Source organism: Manacus candei, unplaced genomic scaffold, assembly GCF_025592945.1.
Source record: "Manacus candei isolate 608988 ecotype Guabito, Panama unplaced genomic scaffold, ASM2559294v1 h1tg000060l, whole genome shotgun sequence".
NCBI classification, from domain to species: domain Eukaryota; kingdom Metazoa; phylum Chordata; class Aves; order Passeriformes; family Pipridae; genus Manacus; species Manacus candei.
Genome location: NW_026138108.1, coordinates 1331478 through 1346448, shown reverse-complemented (window position 1 = coordinate 1346448; position 14971 = coordinate 1331478). Strand labels below are relative to the sequence as shown.

Genomic DNA, 14971 nt, shown 5'->3' with positions numbered 1-14971 from the left:
TTTCCCTAAGGATGCCCTCTGTTCAAGCACTGAGTCAATACAGTCCTGTGGTCTGTAAATGCATCTCACTATATGAACACGTGATCTTGCTTTAAAAAATACATAATAAACTTACTATGCACAGTGCTTTGAAAACTTTCTTATACATAATAGTGTCATGCACTGCTTTTGATGACAGCATGTGATGTTCATTTTCACAAGTATTATGATGGTGAAAGATGTGGACAAAATTGTCAGGGAACAGTGGACAGAGAATTCTTACTGGATTCTTCTGTGAGAAGTGGGTGTAATTTAAAATTGTACCACATAAAGACTAGAAACAGTTTTTTACTCTGAGGGAAAAATCCTTCATAACATAGTAAGCATGTTCTTTTTTTCTGACATTGGCAGATGAACATACATAGCAGTCTGAGTTGCCCAGCACTACATAATATGTAGAGATCAAATCCTAACTAATGCCTAGGGGTAGAGATTTCTAGTGCTATCAATTATGAGTATTCTTCAAAATGGAAAGTTTTTTCTGAAGTTAAAATATAAAGCTAATTGAAAGAAGAAGATGGATTATTTTTTTTTCAGTGGGGAGCTGTAGTTTTTTTTTTAATTTTACAATTTTCCCTAATTCAGAGTTTACCAGAGGACAGATTTGGATGTGTAAGGTATACAGATAGGATTCCTCCTTCCTGGTCAACCCTCCCTCTTACTTTCATTTGTCAATCCTGTGCTAGAGGTCCCTGTCAGTAAGCCTTAGCTCTTATTAAGCTTGAATAGGACAGGAAAAATATACTATATATAATCATCAAAATACATGTCAAATGTGAATGAATAAGATGGTGAGTGAATAAGATGAATCAACAGAACATAACACAAATAGGTCAATAATAAGGTGTCAGTTGGGAGTGTGAGTAAAGTAATTTATAATTCCACCTACAAGAGACTTTCAGAACTACAAGTATCTGCACATTAGATGTGTAACTGGAATGATGTTCATAGATAAAAAACTGCAAAGCTATGACATTTACTCCTCCATGACAAATCATACCTCTCAAGAAGTGAAACAAAACCCAAATGAAGCCCCAGTTCTTATTACAATTCTATCACATATCCCAGTTAAATACATTGGAATCAATTGTTAAAGGATTGCAAAATAGTAATAATGTATTGTACCTAGTGTAACTACAGTCTTCACTGAAATATGTGAGCTCTGTACACAATATCCACATTGTTCAACTGAAAAATAGAGTCAGAATTTGTGAATGAATGACTGCTGTATTTGAATATTTTACTAAGCTGTCAGTTTTTGCAGAAAATGATATGTGTTACAATCATTCTTTAAGTTTGCTCAGGTACCATAAATTGAGCCCCCAACATTTCATTTCTGTGTGGAATGTCACTGAGCATTATGTTATGTCAAAGCAACGAAAATGTGAATCCCTAAAGGAGAAACAATCCAGTCTTTAGTGTCAGGTAATACAACCTCCCACTGAACAAAAAGTGCACTTGCTTCCTTCACTTTCACTGCCTTGCTCTGGAATCAATTGCTCTAGCAAATAAGATGCTTATTTAGCTAAAATGGGTTAAATTCTAGAAATTACTTACGAAAGAGTGTAAGTGGTCAGAGATAGTCCATGAAAAAGGAACAAAAAAGTATGCATAAAGGCATACACTTTAAAAAAATTATGACTTCTTTGTAGTTTCTTCATGTTTGAGGTGCCATCTGTTATAGTAAGTAATATGGTTTATTTACCTCTGTCCTTCACAGGTATGGTTTTGTAGTGGGGCATATTGTTATCCCACGAATCAGACCGTATCATCTTTGTGCAGCAAACCATACTGGCATTTACAAGCTTCCAGCAAATACAACTGGTCGGTATGATGCATATTGTTACAATGAGACAGGTACGTATGTGATTTTATGACGTATTTTAGAAACAGATCAACTAAAAATAATGTATGTAATCTCCTATTTAAGGTACTGGAATGAAGGCTTCTATAATAAACATAATCTCTTTTTCAGCTGAGGAGAAATACATTTTTTCAAACTCCAGAAGTGTAACTATCATGCCAGCAATGAATTTGATCCATTTTGTTACTAGTGTGACTTGACCTAAACTTTTTTTCTGCCTCTGGGAGTAACTTAGTAGCTTCAGAACACTTCATTATAATGGCTTAGTGAAGTGAACAACTGCAGCAGTAAATCTGAAAGACACAAGTGTTGTCAGTGCTGGCATTCAGCTCTTCTGTTCATGCGCACATGAGCTTCTATAGCCAAAAGCAGTTACTTGTGTTCAGGAATACTAGGAGTGGCTGCCACCTGCAGCAGTGAGGGCCATCCCAGGCCCGTGGACATGGCTGCTGCTCTCCTGTTTGTAGGTTCATTCAGTATTTGCTTAGGCAAATCTCCATTCAGACATTAGGCAGCTAGACAGCAACGTGGGTCAGAAGCAGACCACTTTTGTCTAAGGTTTTGAACTTTTTAGTAGATAGAAATATTTTATTAAATTATTAGGAAAATGTGGGTAGTCCATGACAGATGCTGAACACAATATTTTAAGATAAAATCTGGACTAACTTCAAGTGGCTTTAGTTTCAGTAGATTGTGACATTCACAGACAGTTGTTACAGAAAGCTGCAGGAAAAAATCATTCATGATTTAGGTGGCAGTGACATTTTCTGATGTCATTCTTAGTATTGGCATAGTATGTGAACTGCCATCCTCTGATACTTGCAAATGACTATTCTGCTGCTACAGTGATGTCCATTGCCCTCAGAGCTTTATAACTCCTCCCAAGTATTATTCCCTTCCACCAGTATGATTGGGTAGCTTGCACACTGGCCCCAAATGTGGCACTTCAGCCCACTGGAGGAAGCAGTGCTCACCAGACCAGGGCAAACTTTACCTGTGCAGAGCCCTCCATGGAGGGGACAGTCTCTCCAGTCAGAGAGGGTTAGGGTTGCCACTTCCATCATGACAATGGGGCTGCCTGCATTGAAACTGGGTCATAAGGCTGTTTTAACTGGCATTGACTGCAACTGTTTTCTGGAATGGCTATGGAAATGGAGAATCTAATTGTTAGCTGACAGAACTAACAATATTGAAGTGTTCCACCTCAGAAGGAGAAAAAAGGGAAAGTAGGTACATCAGTGAATAAAATTTTTTGGAAATTTGTTTCCAACTGTCCTCATCTGAAGCTGACGTTTTGTGATTACGTGCCATTAATATGGGTATACATATGACTTTTATACTCATTTTCTCAAATTAATACTTTCTATTTTCCTTCTTTCACAGAAACAAGGGACATAGGGTGTGAGCCAGTCGAAAAACTAGATACTTCTCTCCTCAGTAATCAAGATGAAATAGGTACTGTACTGATTAGAAAGACATGCACTTGCTCAGTTTTTAGTATCTGGTTATGTTTTTTTATATAAACAATTACTGATATTAAAAAAATCAAACCAAACATAAGAAAAAGAAGTTAAGAGACATTAAACAGAAATTAAAACAATTGGTCACTTCTTTTCCCCTAAATCTTATGGAGCTTTGTTTGTTTCAGGGTGCTACCAAACACTTTTTTATATAGGTATTTGACATTTTTAGCATCTCAGAGTGGATAATATCTCTTTGACACATAAAACTTGGCTTAAGACAACAACCTTTCTACATCTCATTTGAGCCGTTTGTTAGAAAAGCAGCTGGAAGTGGAAGAAAATGCTCATAATAAATTATTTGTTACAATTCTGAAATTCTGATTGACTTTACAAATGCCGAGATTTTATGTTAAAACCAAAATGTTTGGTGGAAATAAGTGATGCAGGGTAGGCCCTACGTATTTGAGAAATATGTAAACTAGCATATATACATTAGACATGTTTTAGTGAAGTATTATCTAGACAGGTTAGGATGGCAAAAATGGATGAACCGGTATTAATTCACAAGTGTTTTTTTCTTTATTTTTTTTTTGTTGTTGTAGAACTAAAACTGTTTAGCATTACTGAAATATAGCTATGTAGCTCCTTGATATTAGCTGCTTAATTCCCTCTTTCCACAGTCATTGACAATGCAGATGGCTCACGTTATAATGCAGATGGCACACGTCATACCGGTGGAGAGTCCTCAACTTCAGGTGCAGACGATGAAAATGTAGGTAGTGGATCAACTCATGAGACAACTCCCATGGATACTTCCATCAGGAGATCCAGCCCCTCATATTATGGAAGTGCTACTCCAGTCTCACAGCTGCCAGATCACACTTCTGGAGGGGGTGAAAAAGGAACTCCTGGAAAAGACTATGGTACGGACAGTAGGTTGCCCTTTAATATAAGTGAGTGAAAGATTACATTGATAGTTAAAGGATATAATGAGGGATTGAAAAGTACCATCTCTAATTTGTATTCAGGAGAAAAAAAAAGAGAGAATGTGTGTCTTTGAAAGAAAACTGAGGCATTCTAAATTTCTAAGCATTTTTTTGATTGCATGTGAGTATGAAGCATATGTAGAGATAAGGATAACATTCTTATCTGTTTTCTAAATGAAATGACATTAAATAATAAGAATGAGGAGGAGTTTACAATAGAAGAGATTTCTCTTTGTATAAATACAGGAGGTTTTTTAGGACATCATCTTACTACTGCATATTAGAGAATGCTTAGGGAGATAGATATGTCAAATTAAAATGTTATTAATAACTTCTTTTAGGTAGTAAAGCCAAATTCAAATTTCATGAAGCCCTACCAAATAGAAACGCCATCTTCTTTTCTATATATTTTATTTCATCTTTTATGGTTCTTGTGTGGATGAAATTATCTGAAGTCTGAAAGACTAGCTCCAATTGAACTGAAGGGATACAAATATAAGTCATCCTCTAAGGACAGTAAAGTTTACTGTGTGACTACAGGCTATTTATCAAATCACCCGTAACTTACCAGTGAAGGGTAACAGTATTTTGCTTCACTATCTTCAGTATATACTTAAATTAAAAATAAAAAAAAAAGAGCAGAAGTATTAGGATTATAAAATTACTCTTCACTTGTGGTATACTCATGATATGTTATGCTTGTTTTTCCATATAGTTAGCATCATGAATGGTAAATCCTAACACTTTTTTTCCGAAGGAACTGGGATCAGAACCATTCCCCAAGGTGTATGCTGTGTATTTTAACTGATTGCCATTACAGCTGTTATCAACTCTGCTTGCATGCAGAGTATAAATTTTTGGACTAAATCTCAGAATATATCTCAGTAGAGGGGAATACAAAAAGCTTCATTCACTCCTCTAGAATCCCTGTCCACATCGTATACAGGTAGCATTTAAATCTTGTATCACGTGAACAGATCATTGCCAGAATATTCATTATCACTGTAATACATACTCCTCTTGAAATAATCTGTAAGGTGATATCCTTACTATGTTAGTAAAGTAAGGTTATGCGGGGTTGAATTATGAGAGGAATCTAGTCTGTATCTTTCTCCTCTCTTGGACCAATAAATGAAGGAATGAAGCTGGCAGTATAGAGTAACTGAACTACTCCTAAATACTGTATTGCAACTCAGCTAACTCAGCTAATGAAATAGTAATGATTTATCCATCACCATACAGATGATGAAGTTCCATCTCTATCACCTGACATCTCTTTCGGGACAGTGGCTGATGATTTCCATGAAGAAGATGGTGGACATTATCATGCTACTACTAGTAAGATTTACATTTCATAACAACTACATTAAATATAGATTGCATTAAAACTGCTTTGTTCTTCCAGAAGGGCATTCTGGTAAGTGGTGAGGTATACAACATTTCAAATATTGGAAAGACATTGAAAGACACTACTTTCCAAACTGGTTAAGTCAGAAATGAATTTCACTCTCTGAGACAGTGGGAACAAAATCATTTACAGTGTGTTTAATTCAATGCTTATACATGAGCTCAGAGAGATTGTTGGTTTACATTTTCCAGTGCTGTTTTATCACACCTGTTTGCTCTCTGAGGCACCACAAATTAGTACAACCAATTATTACTTGAAGTCAATTTATGTCTGAGGTAGAAAAGGACATTTTTGTCAATTTGGGAGAAAAGTCTCTGTTATTCTAATATATTTATGGTTGTGAATGTGTGTAATCTGTGTCAAAAACATGGCCTCGCTAACCAAAGCAATCCTTTATATGGTTCCAATTGCCAAGCCATTTGTGCACTGCAAAAATTAATTTCACCCTTGTTGTTGGCAGTATGCATGAGAGAAAATTTGGGCTCCACAGGCTTTGAGGAATCAAAAAACACTAGCCATTTTTCTCACCTTTGTCCTTAAATAGCTTTATTGAATCAGAAAAACTGCTTGTGATGTTTTTATCAAATATGTAATGCACAGCAGCTACAACAAATAAAAAGCTTTTGAAGTCATCTTACACATGTTAAAATGGAAGTAATGTACATATGTTCACATTAGTTCTTAAGTTTAGAGTGATAAAGATCTTTGCCCCAGAAAATAAAGTGAACCTAAAGGGAGAACATTTTAATTACACACAGGAAATCTACAGAGGTATATTGTAGTAAAGATTGAACTGATAGACATGAAAGTTTCTTCCTACTGGCTCTTTTTTTTTTTCCCCCACCAAGGAAATTCATGAAAGTGAGGAACTTGCTTGATTGTCTGTTGGTTGCTGATAGGTGGTCAAATGGTCTATGTGCTTTGGAAGGGTGGTACCCTTGTCACTGTATTTAGAGTAAGACTGATCGTTTGTTTTACACAGTTAGCAAAAGCCTTGCTAGAAGACATAAATCACTAAAACCAAGCATCTTGTCTCAGAGGATGTGAAGGTTAGTAATAGCTTATAAATATGTAGATAGGAAAAGAAATATTAGGTTGATTTTACCCCAGACCTTGAAAGAAAGTAGAAAATTTTCTGGCACTTGTTTCAAGCAAGAGCTTTTATTACAAAATATTGCCCGTAAGGGGTAGAAGCGTGGAGGAAATTCCACCTTCATATGTATTTGTTTTTGTATGCATGTGTGACTTAGTGTTTCCTCGTACAGGTGTTTCTGTACGCACTGCAAAAACCTGTGCATTTTTTTCCAGGCAGGAAAGCTGTCTGTTTTCGTTTTACTACTTGATTATCAAATGTATTGATCCTAGATATATATGTCCCTTCCTGTTGCTAACAGTTCTCTCTCATGGGCAGGACTATTTTACAGAGGGAAAACTAGAGGTATTTAAGATTTTAAAAGATCAAAATAACTATAAAGCAATGTAATACAATATGTCAATACTGATATATGTGTATGACAGAAGTGATGGCATTGGCATGATTGTTTACTGGTTTAGCATTGATAGATTGGTTCTCTGGGAAAAAAAAATTATGAAAGTAATGCACCTGGGCTTTTCTGATAGATTTAGCAACATCAGCAACACCACTTTAAAGCCAAAGAGACTCAGTTATTTTAATTTTACTGCATTACAAATGAATCAATAACTTAGCAGTCCTTTCAGAAAGAAGTTAAGTATAAGCTGTGCATCTCTGTAATCAAAAAGTAATCAAAAATTCAGTAGTGTAGGAGGAAGTTACATGGAGAACAATCAAAAAAAGAAGATGAAGCTGCACCCCAATATCTGCTGTTTAGATTCCATAGCAGTGCAGGCTCAGTGGAGTATCCAGTTTAATTTCCCAGGGAAAAATCCCACAGACAGGAAAGTAGAAAATTAAGAAATAAGTAAAGAATACTATTTGTCATATATCTTCTGACAGAGGGCTAAAAATATATCTATCTAATTCTATAGTGTGTTAAAATGAGAAACAAAACTGGTGTCTCTCAATCTATATTACACACCACTTGTAAAGTTAAAGTTTTGTGAAAAGGTATCTGGCTTAATCTAAAGACTTCTTTGCTATGGGTTTGAAATGAACAATATTCACAGCTCTTTGTTCTTCAGAGAATACCCTTTTGGTATTTCTCTGGATTTAGACATTGTTGGTGATGTTCTCCATCAAGTTAATGGTCCAGATTAATACACTCTCAGCACTTTGCCATCAACTTCCTCTCCTGGATGAAAAAAGTTTCTTTGTTACTAACAAATTATGATTCATCTGAAGGTGTACCAGGAGTCAGATGTAAAATTCTGTTATTGATCAATGAAATACCCTTCTAAGTTATCAGAGCAACCTACTCAAACAGTAACTGTGATTGATTTTGTTCATACATATGTAATAGACATTTTTATTTCTATTTGCATGCCAATACCCATTTGGCTTGCCTAGCACAGTGGATGAAAACACTGTAGATTCCTCTGATTTTTCTAAGCAGAAATCTCTTTCCATCTGTAAATGCCTGTCACAAACCTCTGGAATTGACTATTTGATATGCTCTGATCTGAGAAAATATTGTGCATTGGTCATGTGATAGGAATAAAGCTGCATCTCTCTCTCTTCACGCTATGCTGACGCCTACTCTGAAAAGTGTTTCTGGTGTGGATTTAGCTGACAGCATCAGGCTAAGGGGAGTGCATGTGTCCTTTGAGTGGACTCAATAGCGGCAGTTCTGAGCCCAGGTCTCTGACAGCATTGGCTTCTTGGGATTCTCAGTAGTAGAGCAGTTTGCTTCTCTGGATGTGCTTATCTGTGGGTCACCTTTTTTCGTGACATGGATACTTCTTTCACCTTTTATGTCATCTTGGTGGATGTTCCTCGTTCTGGAGCCTAAGGCTATCTACTCTCTCCTACTGTCAAAGCCTGTGAGGAGCTCATTAACTTTATGGCATGTGAAGGGCTAGAGAAAACCCACAGGGCTTTTTGATGTCTCCTCTCAAGGCACTGTGTTCTTTCCTGGGACTGCCAGAAGCGCTTGCATCGAGCGATGTGTTTGAGGAATGTAATGATACCATGGATTCATACATTCGCCTTGCACTCACATCCGTCTCTGTGGCATGAGGGTGCTCAGGGTGCTGGTGCTAGTGGACTTGACTTTCCTGGAGGAAAAGTGCTTCTCAAGAAATAATAACAAGAACTTGGTTAAATGGGCCATGTCCTAACAGCTCCAGGGCCTCATCATGACAACCTAGAGAAAACCACCACCCAAGCTTGGTGGAATCTGTTTCCAGACCACTGGTGGTGGTCAAATCCTGGAGAGAAGACGCAAGAAGCCACACAGGCAACCAAGGGTAAAGAATGTCATGCTAAGAGGGCATTTTGATTAGGGGCTGAAGAGGACAGAGTATGGTTAATGCTGTGAATGTGCAAAGGGTACCACACTGGGGAGCTTCAGCTGCGTTGTGGCAAAGCGATGCATCCCTTCTGAGTGAAAAGGCCAGGAGGAGATATGGACCATGAGAAGCACAGTTCTGTATATTCTCCTCTGTAATTGTAAGGCTGCATGTAGGGGAGGCAAGAAAGTCTAACTGCTGCCAGCAGAAGGCCTTGTGATTTAGGGCTTCATGGCAGATTTAACATCATCACAGCAGATGTGACCTCCAGTGGCAATGGTTCAGATGATGAGGACTCTTCAGAGGAAATGATGTACCCAACACTGTTTCCCAGCTGGGGCAGGAGTGTGGCCAAGGACAAGAGTTCTCCAAGTACGAGTAAGGAACTTGCTTTCTCTTTGGATGCTTTCCTTCTTCTTTTTCCTTTCACACTTGATGTTCCTCCTCCTTTGCCACACACATATTATGTGAAAATTGGATGATGTCCTCATCATCTGTTCCTTCAGAAATATCTCTTTTGTGATTGGAAAAATTATCTGAGCTCCATATTGATAAAAGTAATATCTCTTCTATCACTACTTAAAATTACCACCTCATTTTCTTGCCTATTCAAATGTTTTCATTCACTCATGATTTTCCAAGATGAAAAAAAACTTATCTTTCTTTCTATGAATTTTTTTTAAGTGTTAAAATAATTCTAGTTCATCCTATATATAATCTACAACTATTTAATACCAGACTTCCTGTCTGTGGAAGGAGATGTTCAAGCATAATTTGAGGAGGCCAAAACCTAAGTGCCTTTTTCATTGGGAATTGTCAACAAAACAGTCTCATATTCGCTCCCTTCTACACTCTTCCCATGCAGTCCTCTAACATCATCTCATTTATTTTGTGACCTCAGATGTCTAGGCATGATCCAACATGATAATTGAGGTATTTTAATACATAGCTTTATTTTCCTGATAGGAATAGTCCCGCAGTCATCATCTGATAACTCTTTTTAAATTCAAAAGCCATCCATACCTGAAATAATTTTTTTCTGAAAACCAGAAAACCACCACATGTGAAGATCAGAGCCAAATGCTGTGTGTTACTGAAGCACACACTCTGGTACTTGACTTAAAGACCGGGGGGGTTTTAGCACAGAAGTTGCCATTGATGACTATACTCTAATGCTCTTATTTGTACAAAGATAATTCTGTTCTATTTCTGTAATTTTATTTAATTTAAGTACATCTTAATGTATCTGTTGTTTGTGCTCCTATTTACTCAACAGTGTTTATAAATCACTGTTTAAAAGCATTTGATTTTTCTGGAGACAGTTCAGTATTTGCATTTTTTCAGCAGTGGTCTTTGCTTTTAGAAGAAATTGCAAAATCATCAAATCATCTTGCTTTGGGGCATTTTATTCTTTTGCCTGTGTTTTGGGTATTTCTGCTGTTAATTTATTTATCTTTGAGACTCTGCACTGGTGACTTATTCCACTGGTGTATTGCATTCCAAATACTTTCTATGGCCTAGCAGTGTCTGCATGCTGCATGGGTGAAAGTGTATACAGTCTCTGATCATGGACTCTTGTGGAAGTTTTATTTTATCTTTTTAATTGTATTATAACTTTCTTCACTAATATTGGTGACCTGCTGGTTCTCAAGGCGCTATCGGTTTTTTACCGTTCATCGCTTTTGAGCTCAGTGCTGGATATTCTAGCATGCTACTTTTTGAGTACTTCTTGGGTACTTAGCAAGCATGTTTTACATGTATTAAGATATCTACCATGTTCCTTAGGTCCAGCATTATTCTTCAAACATGAGTTTAAGTGTCTCTAACTGCTGTAATGGTTTTACATTACTTCTGCTATACATTATTCTTCTATTGCTTGTTTTCCCCATTCTTCTTGGGAAAATTTTCGTCTATCCAACGCAAAGAAAAAAAGAACTGGTTTGATGTTAAGGGATTTGATAAAAAGAGTAGAGAGGCTGTAGTTAGGATATACATGAATTTCCATTTTCCATCACCTTTATGGCACACATGAACAGTATAGTCAGCGCTCAATCCTCCATTGTCCCAACAGCTGTGGACTCACAACACGAAACGCTTCTGGAAATCTCCACACAAGATCATTGGAATCCCACCTTCACAGATGAAGAGGAGCAGTATCCTAGCTCTCCTAGCAGGGGTAAAGGAATCAAGCATTTCAGATAATATTCAGATTTGTGACGTAAATGTAACACTCATGGTGCAGCTGTTCATAATTCCCATACCATTAGCCTTAGTTCAGTGTAATGCCTTTACATTATTTGTACTAGAGCCCTCATAGGTGGCATCTATCTGTTGTTCCAAGTCTATCTTTTGCATCTAAAGTTAGTTAATTGCCACTTTTCCTCACATTTCTGGTATTTTTATATTTGCACTACCAGTAGCAAAATAGAACTGAGTAGACTGTAACTTTTGGTGACCAACCTCGGTGAGGAAAAAAAATCCCTTTTTCCATTTCAAAATTTTCAATTTGAAAATCTGAAGACAAAAGACAAAACAGGGAGCTAGTGTTTCAAAATCATGAAATTTTCCTACAAAAATCATCCTCCAGAAGAATGTGAACATTTTGCTACCAGTGCTAGTGCCAGTAGCCTACTGAGATACCAAAGCATTCAAGGCTAGAAGCTTCTGTAGGCAAAGGCTTACAGAGCTCATTCTCAAGCTATTTTTGCTGTGCCTTTCTGGTCCTGAGCTTGTTTTGAACAGCAAAGGTTTATACAATTGTCATTAGAACAAGATCTGTAATCACCCAGAAAAAATTTTTGTGGTAACTTTCTTTTATTTGTGGCGTATTTTTAGATCAGTTGTATTCATACATTAGTTAATATTAACTCTTTTTTTTATAAGATGATACAGATGTATTAGGTTTAATTTAAAAAGAATGGATTACATTTTCATGAGTGCTCTCTATATGACTATTTCATTGCCTGAATGTGAAAATAAATATTTCTCCAGTTTTTCCCATTTTGGGAAGTAGCATAGGTTTCTCTAGCTGGTTTCTTAGCATATATAACAAGTCCAACTCATTATTTGCATGCTCTGATTAATGACCTTTGCTTTACTTTTAGTATATCACTCATGGAAATTTTTGATACCTAAGGCAAATATATTTCTACCTGAGTTCTAGTGCTCATCTTAGGTTTTTCTGATGTATCTTTTCCAAACCTGTTGATACTCAATAGAAAACCTCTTGTGGTGGTGGTACTTCAGCTTCTTTCTGACTGCATCTTGTGCTGTGTAAGCAAGAGCAAATTAAAGAGTAAGAGCTTTAATTATTATTGAGTTCAAAATAAGTATGCTTATCAACTTCGAATATATGAACCTACTTATTTCATCTTTCCAGTCTCAGAAGAAATTACAATTTCCTTGGGGCTGGCTTTGTAATTGTGTAATTGAGATATTAACTCAAAAGAGAAAGTTCATCCACTTTTTCACTGTAAAAATGCAGAATAAACAGACTCAACAGTTAAGTTAGTACTAATGAATATGAAATAGAGGTGTAAGCTGTTGTTTCTATGTGCTCTTCTGCTGCTTCTCCAATATCTTTTCTCTTCCATTGGTCATTGGGATCCTTTCTAGCCCACTTAAATCTTCTTCTGATCCTGGTGATGGTTTTGTGTCATAAGGTTTCCAAAGGACCACTTTTTCTTTCATCTTTCATTTCACATCAAATGCAACAACAAGAAAAAGCCAAAACACAAAAACCAGGCGTCTTTGTTATTAAACCATGATATGAGAATATGACTGATGATGGGTATTTTGATCATTACTGATTCAATCATCATCTTATCAACACTAGTTACAAGTGAAAATGAAAATCAAGGACCAACCCAACATCCACTATCATACACCATTCATTCTGGAGGGATCAGTCAAGAACAAAATCCTGCAAATACCACGGAGAGTATTGAACCACATGAATTTACTATTGCAGGTGAAAATTATTTTGAAAAGGAATCTTCTCATACAGGTAATATTACAGGTCACATTTTAGTAAATTATCGAGTCTTTCTGAAGGTTTACTTTTAGGATTTTTTTTACTAATATTTTTGCATTCTGAGGCCATAGGACAGATTCTGTGAATACCCCTGAGCAATTCTGATGTTATATTATTTTTAATTATTCAAAAATAATTTTAATTTTTAATTATTTTTCAGACCTGTCCCTGGGTGTTTTTTTCTCTTCTATTTGATTTGCAGGTCAAGACCTTTAGTATTGTAACCTTCCGTAACTGCCTCCTACATTTTGTGTTGTGTCTCATGCAGTCACAAGCTTTTAACAAGCTGTCTACCAGGGTTTTATCTGTAGGAAACAGAGAAGGTTTAATAATGTCTGTTGTATATTTCATTCACTGGGACCTGTGTTCACTCCCCTGTTGCAAGTCATTATCAGACCCAGGATTTCTTTTTTCAGTTTTTGTTAATATGGCAATTATATCTAAAAAAAATTATCTAAAATGTCTACTCACCTTACTTTTGAACTATGACAGTGTGATACTGGTGATGAAGGGAAGAAAACAAAGCACAGTGTAGAATAAGAAAGAGGCTTCTCTCTTCCATTCGTTGCATCAATTGAAACATAAAAGACCAAATTATACCTTAAAGCTAGTAACTGAAAATTGGCATATATTAGTTTCTGTTCCTGTGAGTGTACCAAGCTTACTAGTTAATGACAGATGTGCTGCCAGCAATCTACTCTTGCAAATTATTAAATACAGGTCTCTGAAGAGAAGTATATCACAAACATAACTTAGATGCTGTTTCTATTCATTCAACTAAATTTAATCTTATTAGCAAAAGTTTTGTGTAGCTCACTGTTTCAGTAGTGCCTAAGTCCACATTGCTGTAAGATATCAATCCCAGATATGTCATCACCGTCCTTAAAAAATCTGGTGATGCAGTACAATGCAATATGAGATAGAGATAAATGTGTAAACACCGTACTGTGCCATACTTTACCAGACTACACTGCACTATACTACACTACTTTACATTATACTACACTGCTATAGCAATATGTAATAGCCTAGTTGCAATTGAAATTGTAACACAGTGTGGCAAATTTCTTATTGTATTGAAGGGGCTAAGGAGGGTTATGCTTCCTATAAGATTCAGGTACTCTTTTGCTATGACTATCTAATAAAAACTACAGATTGATTGATATGGATAAGTTTTTTCTAAATAACTGTGATATCAAATATTCTCCAGTTGAATGCTGTCTTATCTAGGGTGTGTAGCATGTGCTAGCATTCCCCTCTGTCATACTTCCTCGTCTGTTTTCCTGGAGATGCTGCAACTAATAAAACAGTGAAATTTCGAGGGGGGGGAAATTGGATCCAGTCAATGCACTGAAATTCTGTGATTAAAATCTTACTGATGGGTCATATCCTTGCATTTGTTTCTGCCTTTGAGGTTCTTAGTTCTGAGTCAGTGGATATTGGTTTGATATTCAACCAAAACAATGTCAACAGCAAGATTCAGGGAAATACTTTTGAAAAACAATAAGATACCTTGATTCTGAAAAGCATATGTTTGGTTTGAGGAAGGAGTTGGTCCTACTGATGAGAGTAGGCAGCTTTTCTAAACATAAACCAGGATGAGAAGCAAATCTACTTTACTCCTCTTTGCCATTAAATGTAGTAGACATGTGAGCAAGGCCTGTCATAGAGACAAGAACCGAAGAGGAGAATAATATGAGAAATGGATCTTTATATACTGAGTTCATAATTACTTCATCATCATCATCATAA

At 36.4% G+C, this 14971-nt stretch overlaps 1 protein-coding gene and 1 long non-coding RNA gene across 23 annotated transcripts in view; one reads left to right on the top strand and one right to left on the bottom strand.

Moving 5' to 3' along the window:
* Nucleotides 1-14971, top strand: part of CD44 (CD44 molecule (Indian blood group)) — a 52377-nt gene that overhangs the window by 21491 nt on the left and 15915 nt on the right. For 12 of the 22 annotated variants that reach the window (XM_051804123.1, XM_051804122.1, XM_051804120.1 and 9 more), the window contains exons 3-9: nucleotides 1760-1896; nucleotides 3287-3358; nucleotides 4047-4289; nucleotides 5595-5690; nucleotides 9442-9564; nucleotides 11258-11362; nucleotides 13022-13192. In XM_051804123.1, coding sequence (XP_051660083.1) covers nucleotides 1760-1896; nucleotides 3287-3358; nucleotides 4047-4289; nucleotides 5595-5690; nucleotides 9442-9564; nucleotides 11258-11362; nucleotides 13022-13192 — 947 coding nt within the window. The remainder of the gene's footprint in view (nucleotides 1-1759; nucleotides 1897-3286; nucleotides 3359-4046; nucleotides 4290-5594; nucleotides 5691-9441; nucleotides 9565-11257; nucleotides 11363-13021; nucleotides 13193-14971) is intronic. The other 10 variants (XM_051804126.1, XM_051804119.1, XM_051804113.1 and 7 more) reach the window with 6 other exon arrangements.
* LOC127478460 (uncharacterized) lies at nucleotides 11248-14967 on the bottom strand. Its single transcript, XR_007907231.1, has 4 exons — nucleotides 14732-14967; nucleotides 13691-13718; nucleotides 12339-12656; nucleotides 11248-11353 (listed from the first exon to the last, which is right to left on the bottom strand). It is a non-coding gene; the product is annotated as an uncharacterized LOC127478460 (long non-coding RNA).